At 37.3% G+C, this 18834-nt stretch overlaps 1 protein-coding gene across 7 annotated transcripts in view; it reads left to right on the top strand.

Annotated features, from left to right (window-relative positions):
• PUM1 (pumilio RNA binding family member 1) overlaps positions 1-18624 on the top strand; it is a 32526-nt gene extending 13902 nt beyond the window's left edge. For 2 of the 7 annotated variants that reach the window (XM_072420689.1, XM_072420672.1), the window contains exons 3-22: positions 467-535; positions 1420-1528; positions 2505-2752; positions 3198-3364; positions 5778-6048; positions 6137-6230; positions 8155-8256; positions 8420-8571; positions 9123-9261; positions 9767-9910; positions 10154-10438; positions 10544-10780; positions 11717-11984; positions 12641-12770; positions 13160-13294; positions 14010-14147; positions 14253-14378; positions 15520-15641; positions 16706-16898; positions 16997-18624. In XM_072420689.1, coding sequence (XP_072276790.1) covers positions 467-535; positions 1420-1528; positions 2505-2752; positions 3198-3364; positions 5778-6048; positions 6137-6230; positions 8155-8256; positions 8420-8571; positions 9123-9261; positions 9767-9910; positions 10154-10438; positions 10544-10780; positions 11717-11984; positions 12641-12770; positions 13160-13294; positions 14010-14147; positions 14253-14378; positions 15520-15641; positions 16706-16898; positions 16997-17128 — 3261 coding nt within the window. In that variant the 3' untranslated portion in view covers positions 17129-18624. Of the gene's footprint in view, positions 1-466; positions 536-1419; positions 1529-2504; positions 2753-3197; positions 3365-5777; positions 6049-6136; positions 6231-8139; positions 8257-8419; positions 8572-9122; positions 9262-9766; positions 9911-10153; positions 10439-10543; positions 10781-11716; positions 11985-12640; positions 12771-13159; positions 13295-14009; positions 14148-14252; positions 14379-15519; positions 15642-16705; positions 16899-16996 lie in introns of all 7 variants that reach the window. The other 5 variants (XM_072420681.1, XM_072420654.1, XM_072420706.1 and 2 more) reach the window with 4 other exon arrangements.
• The last annotated feature ends 210 nt before the right edge of the window (positions 18625-18834 follow it).

Below are 18834 nucleotides of genomic sequence, written 5' to 3'. Positions count from 1 at the left end.
TCCTTGAGATAAAATATAAGCTACATTTTTTACTAGAAAGTCTATGACCAACATGCTCTGAGCTGTTTCCTAAATGATGTAGGGATTTCCCTCTGTGTACATAATGTAACCCTCTGAAGATGAGTTTCACCTAATTTGTACACTGATTGAGCTTGACATTAATTAGAGCATGTTATATTCTAGGTCACTAGCACAGAACAAACATTTTTCTCAGTACAGGTGATTCCGAATACCCCTGTATGATTGTAGCTACAATGTAAATTTTAGTTGCATGTGGTCATTCCACACCAATTTTTAGGTAGAAAAGTTTGTATCATTCCCTGGATTCTCATAATTCTTGGTCAGGGTATCCCCAAAGTACAGGGCACATGAATCTTCCTGTAGGATTTCCAAAATGAACATTAGTCAAGTTACAGTGGTTACTTAAACATGATTTCTGAATAGATTTCTTTATTTTGTCTTATAGGTTCGTTCTATGGATGAATTAAATCATGACTTTCAAGCTCTTGCACTTGAGGGAAGAGCAATGGGAGAAGTAAGTATACATAAACTAATCTAAACCACCAGACAAAATGTTGATCTTTGGGGGGTTTCTTAGAAGTTTTTACTGTAATTGGCAGGTATGCACAACAAATTTGCACATTAACAAAGGGATTCTTCCAGCCTTGTTGTCAATGCTCCCCTCTATTGTGGCATTTCTGGTCGAGAATAAAAAAAAATATATCAGAATGCGGTCATCTAAGGCAGAAGAAAATTGTACAGTCCCTTCAGTGTCATGCTTCCTTTTACTGGGGTTATTTGGGAATATTTTAAAGAATTGCTATGCAGCCCAGCAAAGGAGTTAAAATACTAACTTTTTAGGCAGGTGGCCACTACTTTAAAGACATCTGGGAAAAGTGTTACTGTTATTAGCAATAGTTTATAATTAATATTAATACTCTAATTGGGCATTAGTAACTACTTTTGTCAACATCTCCTAGTGACTTTTTGTTTGAGCTCTAAACTACACAGCAATTGTGCTGTGTAGCATAGAGTTCAGCTCTAAGCAGCCAGAGCAATGATGTTACTTTTGTGCCCATGTAGTTTTTTTAAATAGAAAATGCAAAGGCTTGTAAGGGCCAAGTAGATTGGAAGTCAAATAATTGCTCATAATTATAATGGGAAGACCTTGCACATTTTTTTGGTCTTTAAAGTTAGTTATGTATGCCCAGCTATATGTAGCAAGGAATAAAAATAAACTTGGTGTACAGGAAATGGAATCTAATCTGATTGGGGGGTGGGGGTGGGGGGGGGAGTAGGTAAAAATATAAATCTGACTTATGTTTTTTTAAAAATGGAAGTGTAAGCTATTTTATTTTGTATATTTTTCTTTTCTTTTTATTTTTTTGCTTAATAAAACAAAACTATTTATTTTCCTAGCAATTGTTGCCAGGCAAAAAATTCTGGGAAAATGATGACTCCAACAAGGATGGACCAAAAGGCATTTTTCTGGGGGATCAATGGAGAGAAAGTGCATGGGGAGCATCTGGTAAATCAATGAAATACATTTTATTATATATTTATGGTTCTATGTTGTGTTCATACATTGTGCTACCTCCTCAATTTAAGCTATCAGGATTTTAGAACAAATTTGCAGCTTTTGTGTTCTGAGTATAAAGTGGTATGTGAGTAGTTTGATTAATGAAGTGCTCATCTCCACAGTTTTAGTGGAGGATAATGAAACCAGTCTATGTATAAAATGTAAGTTCATGAAAACCCTTGAGTGAACAATTCCTATCCTAGCTAAAATGGGAAATATGCTACTGGCAGGGTAACAAAAAAAAAAATAAAAGGTGGAAAAAATGCTGCCCCTGTATTAAATGTTAAATTACAATATGTTACACTACCTTGCGTCAGCCACTTCACACTTCATCTTTTTTGGGGGGAAAAACATTGGAACACCTAATCCTGTAATGTTTTACCTCTCTTGAGGGCTTTTAGAGTCTCTGCAAACCTAATTCTCTACTGGATTATTTTAAAGATCTACTGTTCTTACTGTTCCTACTGTAAAAATATGGCTATAAAAACCCCTTCTATTTGGTTTTAACTCATGTCACACTGTTTGCATGTACAGAACCACCATGCCTAAGTAACCAATAAAATTGTATTTAATCCGGTGTTTTGGCAATTCATGTACTTGGATGTACTTGTAAACTGGATGAGTCTTTCAATCCAGTACGTGTGTTGCTTTGGGTTTTACAATAATAATCTTGTAGGCAGTTCCCTCCCTAAATCCTAGAGGATATGTTTTTAGTAAACAAAGTTTTAGGCAGGTAAGAAAAGCCATACCAGGGCTGTCTGTAGCGCTTCCCTCTGTCCTTCATTGCCTACATTGGCACCCATTTCACTGTTTGCCTATGTAGGACAGTTGAGTTAGAATATTGTATTATGGTCAGAATAACTACCCGATAAGTGCAGTGGAATATTTTTTTGTGTTCTAATGCAATATTCTTTACTTTTTGTAGATCATTCAGTCTCCCAGCCTATCATGGTGCAGAGGCGGCCTGGTCAAGGATTTCATGTTGGCAGCGAAGTTAACTCTGTGCTCTCCCCTCGTTCTGAAAGTGGAGGTTTGGGAGTCAGTATGGTGGAATACGTCCTCAGCTCCTCTCCTGGAGACAACTGTCTAAGAAAAGGAGGATTTGTAAGTGCCTCTCCCTTAATACAAACAAGGGGGGGAGCCCTTCGATTGCCAAGATATAGAAAAATGCAGGTAAAAACAAAGATGGCTGCAGGGATGCACAGTCAGTCTTTAACATTTTTACTGCGCCCTTTAGGTTGTCAGTTTGACTGTGTGAAAGCCATATTGTATTATATTATTCCCATAACCAAAAAGGCAGCAACTCATCTATCATATCAGACTCCCAGTACAAACACTTTTTTTGAGTAATTGCTAATTATCTAATAATTAGTAATTACATTTTGTAGAAGGAACATTTTCAGGCTTATGAGCAGCTTTTTTTCTGGATGTATTCATTATGGTTTCTGCCATACTGAAAATAGCGTTTTCTTTCAAAACTTTATAATCGCCCCTAAATGTTGGCTGTAATGTTGTTAATGTCCTAGGAACGTGTATGATTTAAAAATAAAAGAAAAACCGTTTTGGGGTAAACTTGTATGATTTTCAACCCATTTTAAAACCCTTTTTGCTCTTTTAGGGTCCTCGTGATCCAGAAGGAGAAGAAAACGATAAAGGGGATAAAAAAAGCAAAGGTGTCTATGAAGGGGATAAATTAGGAGACCTGAAGGAGGAAGGTGATAATATGGATAAAGCTAATGGGCTACCAATCCAAAATGGCATTGATAGTGATGTTAAAGATTTCAGGTATGACCCTTAATTGCTTTCTATTTGTTATATTTTCAGTTCAACTACTGTGAATAATTTTATGCTGTAAATGCTTAGTGAATCAGTGCTAAATGTCATTTTCAAGAATTGGTTAAAGGTGTTTTCTGACCATAGATTTATATAATCCTGTGATGCCCACCCATTATTAACATGGAGTTCAAGTTCTTTGTTTGAGATTTTAATTTGACTTTTCATAATCCTGAGCTATTACTATTTTTCTTTTGTAGTGGTATGGCTTGATAATAGGCTTGTTTTTGTTGCATGACTAATTACTAGTTTAGGATCTTTGTTGTAAACCACTTACTGACATATCTAACTCAATAATATCTAACTTTTCAGACAACGTACAATCTAAGTTTTGGTCATTCCCTTTAGCCACTGACCATGCTTTACTAGTCACAGGACCTCACTTGCTGCTCAAATATACAGCTTCTTGACTCCTTACTTTACCTCCTGCTACCTTCCTATCGCAGAGCAGAGTTATCTTATATCGATTTAACTGTTTTGTATATACTGTGACGTTACATCTTTCTTATCTCTATATTATGCACCCATGTATGTTTCTTTGTTAGGACCAAAAAATATAATGTGTTAAAAATCAATAATATAGCTATTATTGCCTCTACAATTTCATTCGGTTAATGCAAGCTAGAGGTCTCCCCTAAACATTGTAAATTTATTTCAACATCCTTTGTTTTTAGAGCAATGACTATCTGTGCGTTACTGATCAGTGCGCGGTTCATCACAGTGATAGGGTGGTGAAGAGGGCATGCTAGGCTGTCAAACATCAAAAATGTTCTAAAATTGCAATTTATAGCACCCCAAGAGACCGTAAATGGAGCAAAACAACAAAGTTTGCATATTTCAGTGGACCTGAGTATGCCAGTTTTTGGCAACCCTGAGGTGATAATGTAGATGCTTGGCAGTTTAAAAATGTTCCTTTTACCTTTACCAGTGTTCCCTATGGCCAAATTATTAGATAAACATAACCTAGCTGTCCTCATAAAGAAGTACCCCTCATCATTAATATTAATGCCGAGCTTCTCCAATGGATTAATTTTGGCCTGGAAAACATATCCCACACCACCATTATCATGAACCATTGACATAAGATGAGATTAATCTTTAAGTCTTTTGCTCTAAATTCTAAGCCTATCAACTGGCAGACAATGTTACATTTGTAAGTAACTGATATTTGTTGATTGTCTACCCTCTTAAGGCTCATTTTTCTATTTTTAGCTGACAAGAGCTGAATACAGGATGGTGGTTTGCTGCTGTAGCCCTCCTGTTTTAGAAATCCTATTCTGAGATTTTGTTCTGCACATCACTGTTGTAAAAGTGGGTTATCTAAGCAACTTTGAGCTTCTGACCTCTTAAACAAATGTATTTTCCTCCGATCTTTCACTCTACTGCTGTGCTGCATACACACTTGATATGTGCAATCCATCTTATGTCACTCCTGTAGAAAATTAGAATCTAGTGTCCCCTTCGTGCATGGAGGAGGTATTACAACTTTTGTTCAGTGGGATCTAAGAGCACTAACCTTTTTAAGGGAGCTTTCTTCTTTGTTCACATGGTCTTAAAACAGGAAGTAAAGGTCAATCTGTCCAGTGGTAAAAACTATCAGCTTAAAAAAAAAAAAAGCCTAAGCCTGTGTACAAGAGTATCCATGGCTTGAGGAGGTTATGTGCGGATTCTCTGTATATGGCCATATTTAAAGAGAAACTAAACTGAAAAGTGCGTTAAAAAAGCATACACTTACCTTCAATCCCGGAGGGCAGTCCAATTCATCTGGGGGTGTTTTGCATCAGGCCCTGCATCGCCCTGGAGCCGGGGCGCCGCCATCTTCTCCCTTTCTTACTGGTCCTTCATCCTTCTTCACCCGACCCAGCCGCCAGATTGGGCAACGTGGAATGGAAAAAAAACTTGCCAATCTCGCTGCGCATGCGTGACATTGGCAAATTTTTTTCATTGCACAAATAGGCTTTTTCTGGAGCACCTAAGAGCCTCCTGGGATGCGTGACGAAGGTATTCATTGGGGTGGTGCTGCAAAAGGGTCTTGGAACTAAAAAAAAAAATAAAAATAAAATAAAAAACAAAATTTTTACCTTGCATAAAAGTGTTGTCTACCCTTTTATGTGAAGTGAAATTTCTGAGTTTAGGTATGCTTTAAGCCTACTGGGGCAAACTGCAGTCAGGCAGCAGAGAACAGATTTTGTCAGAAAACATCAAACACTGGATGAAAGTTTCAGTAGTGGGATGTAGTTGGAAAATAGCGCTTTCCATATATCTCTCATGATAGATTTCCTTTAATAGAAACATTGTTTATAAATACCTAACATAATAAACCAGACGTGTGTTCATATCTGAGTAACGGTTTCTTTTGCTTCAGCCGTACTCCAGGTAACTGCCAGAACTCTGCAAATGAAGTGGATCTTCTTGGACCAAGTCAGAATGGCTCTGAGGGTCTTGCTCAGTTAACCAACAGCAATGGAGCAAAGCCAGTGGAGGACTTTGGTGGCATGGAGTCTCAAAGTGTCCAGCTGGATCCCATGGAGCATGTTGGCATGGAACCCCTACAGTTTGACTACCAGGGCAACCAAGTTCCAGTTGATTCTGGAGCTACCACAGTTGGGCTCTTTGATTATAATTCTCAACAGCAGGTATGCCTAGTGTTTTCCAAGTTGCGCAGCTGTTTTTCTCCTTTTGCATTGTTGACATAATATGTAATGTAATAAATGTTTTGTACAGTTGTTCCAGAGACCGAATGCTCTTGCAGTACAACAGCTGACAGCAGCCCAGCAGCAACAGTATGCATTGGCGGCAGCACACCAGCAACACATAGGTAAGATAGTAGCTTGTCTCATGAGCAAAAATCTTTATTTTAAAGGATTTGTTGATAAAACTGAATGTAGTTCAGCTCAAGGTTGATCAAACTAAGCCAGTGAACAGCTGTTGCATTAAATGGCTGATCAGTTTTGTCCCTAGTGCATCTTATATAAATATATGTGGGTGAGTGTAATACAAATCAGGCATTGGATGCACATCTGCAGCCTAGTGTACATAAACAGAAAGAAAAAATGCCAACAAGCCAAGAGAAAGATATTTGACTGAAGAGACTTCACAACCTCTTCTGTTCAAAAAAGCCTTTATAGTACGTTTTTGCGCAGGGACATGCAGGTTGCCATTTCTGAGCTTTTCTTCTGAAAATACTAGTTGGGTGATTTGTTGCTTGGATAATTTTGGATCCTGGTTAACTAGCACTGGCATGTTGATATGAACAATAAATGGTTCTCGCTAGAATATTTCAGTTGTCTATAGAGATATTAATAAAAATGAACCTATAGAGTTGTAGAAATTGAATTTTGGTGGTTGCATTGTTTTCAGTAAACCTGTAAGGCTCTAGTAAAAGGAAGTCTCACTACATGTTTGCTGTGCACATTCTGAGGGGACATTTCATAGGGGACACTGGAAATATATATATTTTCATTCCATTGGAACTCTAGGTTTCTTCAAAGCAACCTAAATAGTAATACAATGAGCAAGTCATGCCAGTCTTACCTTTTAGTATTCAGGCCCTATCTGGACTTTGATTTTGTGTTGCTCTCTTTCAAGCCCTGACCCTAGTCACAGAAACCAAACTGCTTAAATGCTGTGTCACTGTGGGCCTTCGCTTTTCTGTTACCACATATTGGAATATTATAAGAACTATTTATATTTGTTCTGTTTTTGTCTGTAAATATCACTATCAATAGTTAGATTTTCTGTAAGTGCAAACTTTGCCCCCTTCCTTCTTACAAGTTACACTGTGCCTAGCTTATCTCTTTGGACCAAGACATATCTTCCAATGTTATGGAGAAGAGGGGAGTTATTCTGTAGCCCTGTCAAAGGGTGGCTGTGCCAAATCACTTTAGCTCTGTATCTACAGAGGAGCACTCTACTATAGGAAGTGTACTAGCAAAATTGTAAAGTAAAAATATAGGAACATATTCTGAAAATCATATAATGCAGCCACTACATGTGGCGTGTGACTGGTGATCTGCATTAAAAAATGTTTGTTTTAGTAAGATAATCTCTTACCAAAATGATAGTGGTGTTTTCTATTGTATCTGCTAGTGCTTTGTGTGCTGTAAAATGGGGCACCCCTTTCCCTTCACTTTAGGGTATCAGTCATCCCACAGTTAGGGCCCATTTATACCATCTTGTTTTGCTTGAACACATGTGCCCTAACATGCTTTATTGTGCATTGAAGCATGCTGTTACTGCAGCCCATTTCTTCACCAAAATTTGTTTCTGCTTTTTTGAAGTGTGAAGATGTTCAGGTATATGCCTGTTTTGCTGTCTTGCTTTTCTATAGGTCTCTCAGTGCAGGTTTTCCATGGTCACAGTAACCAATTGTAGTTGTAATTGCAATTGCTAGACTGTAAAAACTTTTGGGAGTTCCCAGGTACCCTTGTAACACAAAACCAGGGTGTTGTCTGCCTTTGAATAGTAGTTCCAAAGCAAGGAGACCTAATTAGCTACACCATGCTTAAAGGTATCTATGTATTACTTTGTTTTTTCAAAGTTAGACTAGTTTTATTGCTTTGGTGTTGCCAGTTGTCATTTGGGACTATTTCAATTTTGCAAATATTATAGTAACCCAAAGAAAAGCAAATACAGGAAATTTAAATAGCGAATGATGGATTGCTGTTAAATTGATTTCAGATTTTGCAGTGTGCTGGCAATGTACTGAAGTCTGCTTTCACTGACAGGTATGTTTTCAGCAGGTCTAGCTCCAGCTGCGTTTGTACCAAACCCTTACATCATCAGTGCAGCACCTCCTGGAACCGATCCATATGCAGCAGGCCTTGCAGCAGCTGCTACACTTGGTAGGTTGTTTTTTGGTTTTTTACATTGCTTGGTGTTGCTTGTATTTTAGGTTTGTTAATGTGCTGAACATACTAGTTCTGGTTTAGGCTAAGTATATATATTTTCTACTTATTAGTGAAAAATTAGAAAAATGCATTTTTGTGTTTTGCCTCAATTATACAGGTCCAGCTGTAGTCCCCCACCAATATTACGGTGTCACTCCTTGGGGAGTGTATCCTGCCAACCTCTTCCAGCAGCAAGCAGCGGCGGCAGCAGCAGCAAGCAACTCTGCATCTCAGCAGAACAACCCTCAGAATCAGCAAGGCCAGCAACAGGTAGGTGTTTCAGTCTCTTTATTTGGCATGTAGGTCACTTACCTAATTTTTAATTCTTTATTATATTGTTTCTTTAAATTTGTCATCAGTTCCAGGTTATTAGCTTCTTCTTAGTCTAAGATATTTAGTGGCCTGTTCCTAAAAAGAAAAAAAAGTCTCATAGCTCAGAACTGGTAAACTTTAGGTTTAGATGCTGATTGCCATTATAGGGATCTTCATATATTTTATATTGGATGGAAGGTATCTGGAAAAGGATTTCCTTGCTTGGCTTTAATATCATTTTAGCAAAATGGGACTGGGCAACTCTACCAGCAATACCTTCATGTGGTAGTTCCAAGAGGAATACCCAAGAGTTATCTGTTCTCCTGGATTATGTTGTTTTGGGTGGGCTCCAAGGACGTATTCACTTTTGATCCATCTGGTATTTTTGATAGGGGCCTTTTCCAATGTTTTAGTTCTTTTTTCTTTTTGCTCTTCAGTGAATTTAGCTTATAAAGGTGTAAAAACTAATTTTGCATATTTTATCCTGTATCCTTTTGTGTATTTCCTAGGTTCTGCGTGCAGGAGGGAATCAGCGACCGCTAACACCCAACCAAAACCAACAGGGACAACAAAATGATCAGCTAGTTGCAGCAGCTGCTGTAAATTCTGCACTGGCATTTGGACAAGGCCTTGCTGCTGGAATGCCTGGTGAGTTGCAAATTTTGTGAAAGGCAAGGTACAGATCATCCTTATGCTCCACTTCTCTTTCCATATATCAGCATGTTCTTGTCAATACATTTATATGCAGCACACCTAAATAATTATTCTTAGTGCTAATGTATAGGAAGGCTCATTCAAAGTCAAATTTAAGTGCTTAAAACAGTGGGGAAGAAAATTTGTTCAATTTGAATGCCAAGCTGTTTAAATTTGTATTTTATCTGGCAGATGTTTAGTTGAACTATGGTAAAAACTGCTTGTTTTGGCAATGTCCTGCACTTATTTGTCCTGCAATATAAACCATTAATGCAATTTCTGGAACACATTTTGTATGCAGAAGATGTGTAGTGTATTATAAAATATATGGAACATAATGGTCCCCAACTGCCCTTTTCACACTTTAGAAAAGTACTACAAAGTATGTACAGTTATATCTGGGCTTCAGGAGAGTGCTTTATTAATGTTATCTAAACTTTTAACATTTCTATTTGTTTAGGATATCCAGTTCTAGCTCCTGCTGCTTACTATGACCAAACGGGAGCACTCGTTGTTAATACTGGAGCCAGAAATGGTCTGGGTGGCCCTGTTCGGTTGGTAGCTCCTGCACCAGTGATTATTAGTCCATCTGCAGCTCAAGCAGGTATGTGGCACTGTTGGAAACATAGGGGCTACATTTGTTTCATCCTGTTGTTCGAAGACAACTTTACAGCTAGTGTTTACAAATGACAGCAGGACTATGAAGTCAGAGTTGGTATATTTTTGTCAACTCCAGAGCCAGGTACTCAATAAATGCATCCAACACTGACTACACAGCCCTGCTTAAAAGATGTTTATTTTAACCTATGCATGAAATCTGATAAGTTTGTTCCTGTGATCTCCCAAGCTGTTGCAGCGGCAGCTGCTTCTGCCAATGGACCCGGTGGTGCTACAAATGGACCCTTCCGTCAACTGAATTCTCAGCAGCCTCAGGGACAACCGCAACCACAAGGCAACCAGAATTTGGCATCAAGCTCATTCTATGGCAACAGCTCACTGACCAATAACTCTCAAAGCAGCTCCTTATTTTCACAAAGTTCGGGTCAGCCAGCCAATAATTCTTTGGGCTTTGGAAGCAGTGGATCACTAGGAGCAACACTAAGTTCAGCATTGGGTGGCTTTGGAACAGCGGGTGAGTGTTAAAAAGCAAATGATTTACTATTAGCTATTTATGTTGTGCTCAGTTGCTAATTTGGTAGTTTTTATTAAATTCTTTAAAAAAATGTTCCTTCTGCAGTTGCTAATTCCAACACTGGCAGTGGATCTCGTCGTGATTCTCTGACTGGCAGCACAGATCTTTACAAAAGGACTTCCAGCAGTTTGAATCCTATTGGACATAGTTTCTACAATGGTCTAGGCTTCTCTTCTTCTCCTGGTCCTGTAGGCATGCCCCTTCCTAGCCAGGGAGCCAGCCATTCTCAGACCCCACCACCATCTTTATCCTCTCATGGATCGTCTTCCAGCCTTAACCTTGGTAAGAAGCCTGTTATGTTTGAAGGATGTGCTATTTTCTCTTGTCACACTACGTTCTTGGAATAACAAACGTCTTTGAGCTTGTATAGTCATCATTTTGAAGTAAAAGTATTTAAGAAAGGGACATTGAATATTTTTGAATGTTTCAGCATTTAGTTAGCTCGGTACAAGGTTACAGTACATGTAATCATCCTTTTTATGTATCTTCTCACTGCACCCAAAAACAATATTTGGTTCTCTTGCTTTGTAGCCATTTGACTAGCACATGGGACAGGCCATGGATTTTTCAGAAGGCAAAAACAAACAGAAAGCTTGCTTATCTTAAAAGATTAGATCGTTCTATTAAAAGAAAATCTTTTGGAATAGTAATTTTGGATCTGTGGGTGCTTACTTTTGAAGGTTCCTGACATCCATGTATAATAGGTTTCTGATTTGCATTTGCAAAAAGTGAATTTATTTGCTTTTATAACCATACTGGTAAAAATAGTCCTAGCAGCATTGTCACATCTAGGTATATTCGATGAAATATAGATACACTTCAGTCTTGTCTATTTTTTTAAAACTGGATTTTTCAAGTGCTGTTACATTTTGTCTCTGGGGTTCTCTTCGATGATTCAAGCAAATGTTTACTTTAATGGTAAGCTTGGATTCTGCTCCCCTCCTGTTTATTTGTATACTTATTTCAGAGGTTACCTTTGCTTATGGATGTATTAGCTTTCTCTAAGGAGTATTGATTCTTAATAACTTCAACACGGGTTAGTCTTGTTTAGAATGACTGCTTAAGTGCTGGTATTTTATAGAATGTTATTTATTTCTGTACATATTTGCTCTTTCAATAAATATAGCTTTCAAGGTTTTGATGATCATATTTATAATAGGTTGTTAATTTGGTTTTACCAGCAAAATAAAGAAAACATAACACATTTTTTTCTTGCAGGAGGACTGACAAATGGCAGTGGTCGATACATATCTGCTGCACCAGGGGCAGAGGCTAAGTACCGCAGTGCAAGTAGTGCATCAAGCTTATTCAGCCCAAGCAGCACGCTTTTTCCATCCTCCCGACTCCGCTATGGTATGTCTGATGTGATGCCTTCAGGTCGGAGCAGATTGCTTGAAGATTTTCGGAATAATCGTTATCCTAACCTTCAGTTGCGAGAAATTGCTGGCCATATTATTGAGTTCTCTCAGGACCAGCATGGATCTAGGTATTGTACCTTAATTTACTGTTTATTAACCCGGAAACCTTTTTCTCATTTTGGTTTGATTTTTTTTTTTTTTTGTATTTAAATTACTTTTTGCAAAATATTTTTACACCTTTTTTTGATCACTATGTTGGTTTAGATTTTAGGAAAAATGTAAAGCACCCATATAAGGGAGACCTTGTGGCAACATATTATTGTTCTATAGGCCTTTTTTTTTATTGTGTGCCTCTTAATGACCTTCAATTTTTTTGGATACTTTTTCCAAGTATTCTGTTCACAATCTCTGCCAGTACCTGAAAATGAACATAGCACTGTTAATTCCAAGTGGAAAGATTACATCTCCAGTTAATTGTTTTTGTAGTTGGATATATCTTACACTTGTCATGTTGACTTGAAAATATTGGTTTATTTTAGCAAGTTTTCATTATTGGGTAAAAACATTAGGGTGCTCATAATGCTCACCTGCAACAGCAGGGGGGTTTATTTACTGTGACATAAAGCAGGGCTAAAGATCCCATATATAGAGGATCTAACCTTTCTTCTAGGCACTATTTCTTGATGTATAGATGATAGAGAGGTCACCAGTCCTCCTCTTGCTATTTTGTTTTACTAATCTTTTGTTAGATTTAATTTCTCATTTGCCATATTTTGTTTATCAGGTTCATCCAACTCAAGCTGGAGCGTGCAACCCCAGCAGAGAGGCAACTAGTATTTAATGAGATACTACAAGCGGCTTACCAATTGATGGTGGATGTATTTGGAAATTACGTCATACAGAAATTTTTTGAGGTAGTTTTGTCTTTCTCTGTATTCATCTAATCAGGCTTCATACTTCACAAAACAGGCAGTTTTTTTGTAAAGTCTTGCGATCATGAATATGGTTGTCATTAAATTTCACTCTAGACGGGGAAAAAAAACCCAACCCCTAAAATGTCCAGGGGGTGTGAGTGACGGGACCATTTTTTAAAGCTGCCTGGGCACTCTTTAAATGGGCAGTAATAAAGTAATTTTGAGTTGACTGTCCAAGGTAGCAGAAGAAAAGGCAGGGTTTTTATGGATGATTTGCTTTTATTTGTGTTTTGTGTGCACTAAAATTTGGTGGCTTGAAGGTCATTTGTTTTTGAAGAATGTTCTTTGTGTATGCAAATTACATGGTATTTCATCTGTTTCCCTTGCAGTTTGGTAGTCTCGAACAGAAGTTAGCACTTGCAGAAAGAATTCGTGGACATGTTCTTTCCCTGGCTTTGCAGATGTATGGATGTCGGGTGATTCAGAAAGCTCTTGAGTTCATCCCACCCGACCAACAGGTCATCGTAAGTCTTTCTTCCACTTGGAGTGGTATTTCTTGTGGTCTATAATAATGGTGTACATCATTTGTTTGCCGTTTCGTTCTAAGACCTTTAATATATCTAGACTGTTTAAGGACCATACACAACCTTGTTAAAAGCAATATACAGCATGCTTTAAACAACTTTTTTAAAATCAGCAATAGTGTGGACATCTTACAGTGCTGTATGCTGTTGAAAATGTTTATTTGTGGTTGTCTTATTCATCTACAGGACAGGGACAGTTGAAATTAAATTAAGCCAGCTTCTACATGTGAATTAAAAGTGTGCTATTTTGTTAGTAGGCAAGATAATGTACCTACATATGCTTTGCTTTTGAAAAGCTCTTTTGCTTGCCTTGGGTATCTTTTGGAGCTTGCTTTAATAAATTTTAAAATTCTGCTGAAGTTGAGGTCTTTGTACGCACTAGAAATCCTTGAGGTTTCTTAGACATTTAGCTTGGGCCCTCCCCTAAAAAAAACTCTGCTCTTTTTTTTATGTTGCTAAAGATTAGGGCCAGAACTCCAGTCAGAAGAACTGTCATCAATGTAAAAAAAAAAAAGTGTGATTGGGTTCCATGTGCTGCTTCAGCACATGGTAGACTTTGTGACTAAAGACACATTTATGTTTTAAGATACTTTTTGTGATATAAACCGCTTCATATATTGTGAATGTATGTGATAGACTCTCATTTCATTTGTAGAATGATATGGTCCGAGAACTGGATGGGCATGTTTTGAAATGTGTTAAGGACCAAAATGGAAATCATGTTGTACAGAAGTGTATAGAATGTGTCCAGCCCCAGTCTCTCCAGTTCATCATTGATGCCTTCAAGAGTCAGGTGAGTTTCACACAGAGCTTTGGATGGTGTAAATAAGTAATTTATATTAGGGGTTTATATTCCCCTGAAATAGGAAATTTTAAAGTTGATTATGGTTTTTTGTAGGTGTTTGCGCTGTCCACACATCCGTACGGTTGCAGAGTGATCCAGAGGATTCTTGAGCACTGCCTTCCAGAGCAAACACTGCCTATACTCGAAGAGTTGCACCAGCACACAGAACAGTTAGTACAGGTAACGCTTGATCTCTTCTTTTCTAAAAGTGAAAAAATATCTATGAACTTCATGAACATGCTCGAGGGGACTTTCATTTTTACTACTATTCCAAAAGTACCATTGTATTTGAGTACATCAAAAGCCATTTCCTGTATATATTTCAGTTCCCTATTGCTGAATTGGTAATTAGGAAACAAATAATGTTTTTAATGCTGGCCAGTATAGTGTCAGATATAGCAGACAGGGAATCAATCAACAGATTAAATCGCTTGTGTCAGCAAGTATAAAGGCAAACTGGACATGCACAGTAACATTCTGTTAAAGTTTGATTGAGCTGAAAGCATTAAGAGCATTGGGTTTTGTTAGTTACCCACACTGTATGCTATGGCCGCATGATTAGCATAGCATGGCCATTATCTGAGACATCAATGCTGCCCATAAGAATCTCAAATCCATATAAGTACAACACAAAGTGCTGCTCCTCAAGTTGGTATTGTAAGAAGCTTCTGTGGATGAAGCCAAACTGCATGCTAATGAACTATATACATATGTGAGAGTCACCTTGCCCATTCTACAACTGCACTATGTTTAACGTGAATGATATCAGGAGTGGTATAAAAGCAGCAGTACAACAATCCCCTGGTGTGTGTGTTCTTTACTGATTGTGGAGGTACCCTAAATAGAAATGTCATCTATCATAGACAGACCTGTCACAATTGTAATGATGGCGGTTTGCAGCGTTTTGTATTTTTAAGCACAATAGGTTTTTGATACTAGTATCAGGCGTAATTCTTGTAAATTCCAGGAAATATCTTGACAGGAATATTGTGATTTAATCTAGTATATTTGAAACATATGAGTGTATTTTAGTGCAGTTGTCTAAATGATACTCTTGAATTTGTGTATGGGATCTAACTGATAAAATATTAACATTGCATAGGAAAGTGTCTGCATTTGGACTTGTTGGCTGCAAGATGTCTTTAAATTCCTAGTTTTCTGTAGGCTTGCATAGCAGAGGGAAACTTAGATGATTTTAAAAGCATAATTGTAGGAATGTAGCTTTTTAACCTTGGAGTTACCATAGCTATTTGGCTACGTTGGTATACAAGTGTTTATTAGTACTTTTTAAAATTAAAACACTGCCCCATTTCACTTGCAGGATCAGTATGGGAACTACGTCATACAGCATGTTTTAGAACATGGTAGACCTGAAGACAAGAGTAAGATTGTTGCAGAGATTCGGGGCAATGTCCTTGTACTGAGTCAGCACAAATTTGCAAGGTATGTTTGTTTATGAAGAATGCAATTTAAAACAATGATTATATTATCACAAATGTCCACAACAGTAATGACAACTCCTAAAATGGACTCTGTTCTTCCAAAGTTGTCCTTAAGGCTTCTATCTTAAATCCCTGAGCATTCTGATCAGAGGATCAGAATTACATCCAGGTAAATTTCATCTTAAGTGATTATAATGACTGCGCCCATAGACCTGCCATGGCTCTAGGGAACTGTTATCTCCGGCCCTTTAATAAAGATTTGCCTGGAAACACAGTGGAAGCCAGCTAGAAGTTGATAAATGTAGGTGCTTCCTTTGCTCATTTCTTTTTGAAAAATAATCGATACTTGGCTGACATGGTGGCTTAAATAATTGGTGTCATTGTCCAAATACAAATGTGCAGGTTAGTGGAGGGAAGAGATGTAGAGAAGGGTAAGAAATCCTTACATGATATTTAAAACTACAAAACTTTTTATAGTTTTAAAGTGGTGAAAGTATAACTAGTACTTTTTTGTTTTGGCTGTCCTGTTGACACAACCAGAATTGAGAGAAAATCTCCCCAAAGTGAAGGATTTACTCAGCAGAAAAGTATTCCCATCAAAGGATGTGCCTTCTGTCCTTGTTCTGGTGACTGCTCAAACATTTTGATTCTCCCTTTTCAATTTTGATTTCCATTTTCAATCCAGATGACCATAGTCAATTAGAAAAATATATATGGGGACTCAAACAGCAATAGTAAACCTGATAGAGATTTTAGCCTCTCACCACTCCCAACCAAAATTAATGGATCAACTATGTCTTGAGTTTTTATAGGGGATATGTTTATTTCCCTAGTGGTTGAACTTGATGGACTTATGTCCTGTTTTCAACCTATCTTTGTAGCTATCTAAAAATGGAGACTGTTCTGACTTCTTGTCAGCCATACTAAATAAACTGCAGTCTTTCATAGTAATGGTAAAAATTGTGTGTGGATTTCAGCTCTTAGGAACTGGAGCTGTGCAACCATAAAATATTCTATATATCTTTAATGTCTGCATTGGTTTCCTTTTTTCTTTTTATTTGACAGTAATGTAGTGGAGAAGTGTGTGACACACGCTTCCCGCACAGAGCGGGCAATGTTAATTGATGAAGTTTGCACGATGAATGATGGGCCTCACAGTGCCTTATATACAATGATGAAGGATCAGTATGCCAACTATGTGGTGCAGAAAATGATAGATGTGGCAGAGCCAGCTCAGCGTAAGATTGTCATGCACAAGGTGAGTAAAATTCCACCAAAATTGTTCTCAAATGGAATATATCAGGTTTAACATGAAAAATAACCCTTGTCCCTTTTTTTTTTTTTTTTTTTTGTTAGATTCGACCACACATTGCCACTCTTCGTAAATATACTTATGGCAAACACATCCTTGCTAAGCTGGAGAAGTACTACATGAAGAATGGTATGGATCTGGGTCCAATGTGTGGTCCTTCCAACGGCATCATCTAAAGATCTTCCTGGACCCATTGTATCTCCCTATTTCTGCCCACCACGTGGGAGATTCGGGGTGTAGCTCTTTCAAACCAACCTTTGTAAATGTCTTTAATTTTATTACACCTGACATATTATTTTTAATAATCAACTTAACCCCCAATGTATTTCTGTATAGAATCACTTGTACATATCTTGTACATGTCCTGCCCCCTTTCTGAACGCACACAATTGTGCAGCAGAGGCCATGTGAATAAATTTACTCATCAGAATCCAGAAGGATCCTGAACTTTTTTTTTTTTTTTTTTTCCTCTTCCTTTTCTTTTTAAGACAAGTTGCATGGTTTCCCTTGCCTTTGATTATTTTAAAACATGCTTTGATGAACCAGAGTTCTCCATTTCTATCTGTATGTTCATATGTATACAGTACTTTCATTCTTTTCTTTCCTTTTCTCTGAGCGAAATCAGTTTTATTGTGCAGAAATTGGGGTTGCGGCAGACTGCCCTTTTTACAACTTGTATTATTTGATTTTTTGACTTACTTTAGCATGTCCACCTAATTCTAACCCGTATACCCTTTTTTCGCTTTGTATAAATATGTAGTGTATACTTGATATAGATATTTGCATATATATAAAACTTTGTAGTATTTTTCTTTTAGCTTTTTTGATGTTTAAAATACAGATGTATCCTGCAGTTAGTGGACATAAACCCTTTTGACTGTAAAATTGTACATTTGTAAAACCTCAGTAATGTAAATGTGAGTTTGAAAATTGACATAATCCCCTTCCTTTTTGGTAAGAGATAAGAAAAGTTACAAAAAAATACAAAAAAAAATTTAGGCCAAACTGTGCATTTCCAGGATTCTTCTACAGATTTATTGGTCGTGATGTTGTAAATTGTAAATTGTAATTTCAGCCGGGCAAGACAAAACTGCATTTTCCCTTAGTTTTTGGTTTTGTTTTTTTTGGTGTTTGATATCTCATTTTACTTCCATTTATAATTGGATTATTGATAAATTTGCTCTAAATTAGTGCAGATATCTTTTTAAATCAGCCAACTGCAAGTTTATTTCAGATTATGAAATCTGTGAGCTGAAACTACCCTGATCCAGTTGGAAATCTTGTTAGTTTTTTCCTGTACAGACTATAACATTTTGTTTTGCATTTTGTCTCACTTGTAAGTTGCTGTAACATATTGTCCACTTAATTCTTTGTTTGAATATACAAATGTAATAGTTAAACGGTGTATATTTACAACAGACATGAGACTCCCTTCCCTTCTTTTGTGTATATTACAAATGAAATTTTTTCCAAGCACACTTGTTTAACTGTATGTGTATAATTAAGAATACCCTTTTCAATTGCCGGATGGAGCAGAAGGAGGGCAATGGGGAAGGGGCATTATTGGCCCTGTGGATGCTTCTGATTTAGCAATTATTTTTTGTACTTTGTGTAGAATGTCTATAAATGATGTGTGATCTTTATTTTGAAAATTACAGAACTTTGGAATCTCTTTGTGGTCAATCTTTTATTCTTTCAGCTAAAAAAAAAAATCACTTTATGCCAGTCTCCTCTTTATTAACACAATATGGTGTGGATGCTTGTACATTTTCTGGTGTTATTTACCAAACTTTCGGACCAAAATGAAAGACTGGTTGAGCAGATAAAGAGTTCTATTACTTTAGATCAGGGTTTCTCAACCAGGGTTCATGAGGAGGTTGCT

Source organism: Pyxicephalus adspersus, chromosome 1, assembly GCF_032062135.1.
Source record: "Pyxicephalus adspersus chromosome 1, UCB_Pads_2.0, whole genome shotgun sequence".
Taxonomy (NCBI): Eukaryota; Metazoa; Chordata; class Amphibia; order Anura; family Pyxicephalidae; genus Pyxicephalus; species Pyxicephalus adspersus.
This window is presented reverse-complemented; position numbering and strand designations above follow the sequence as displayed.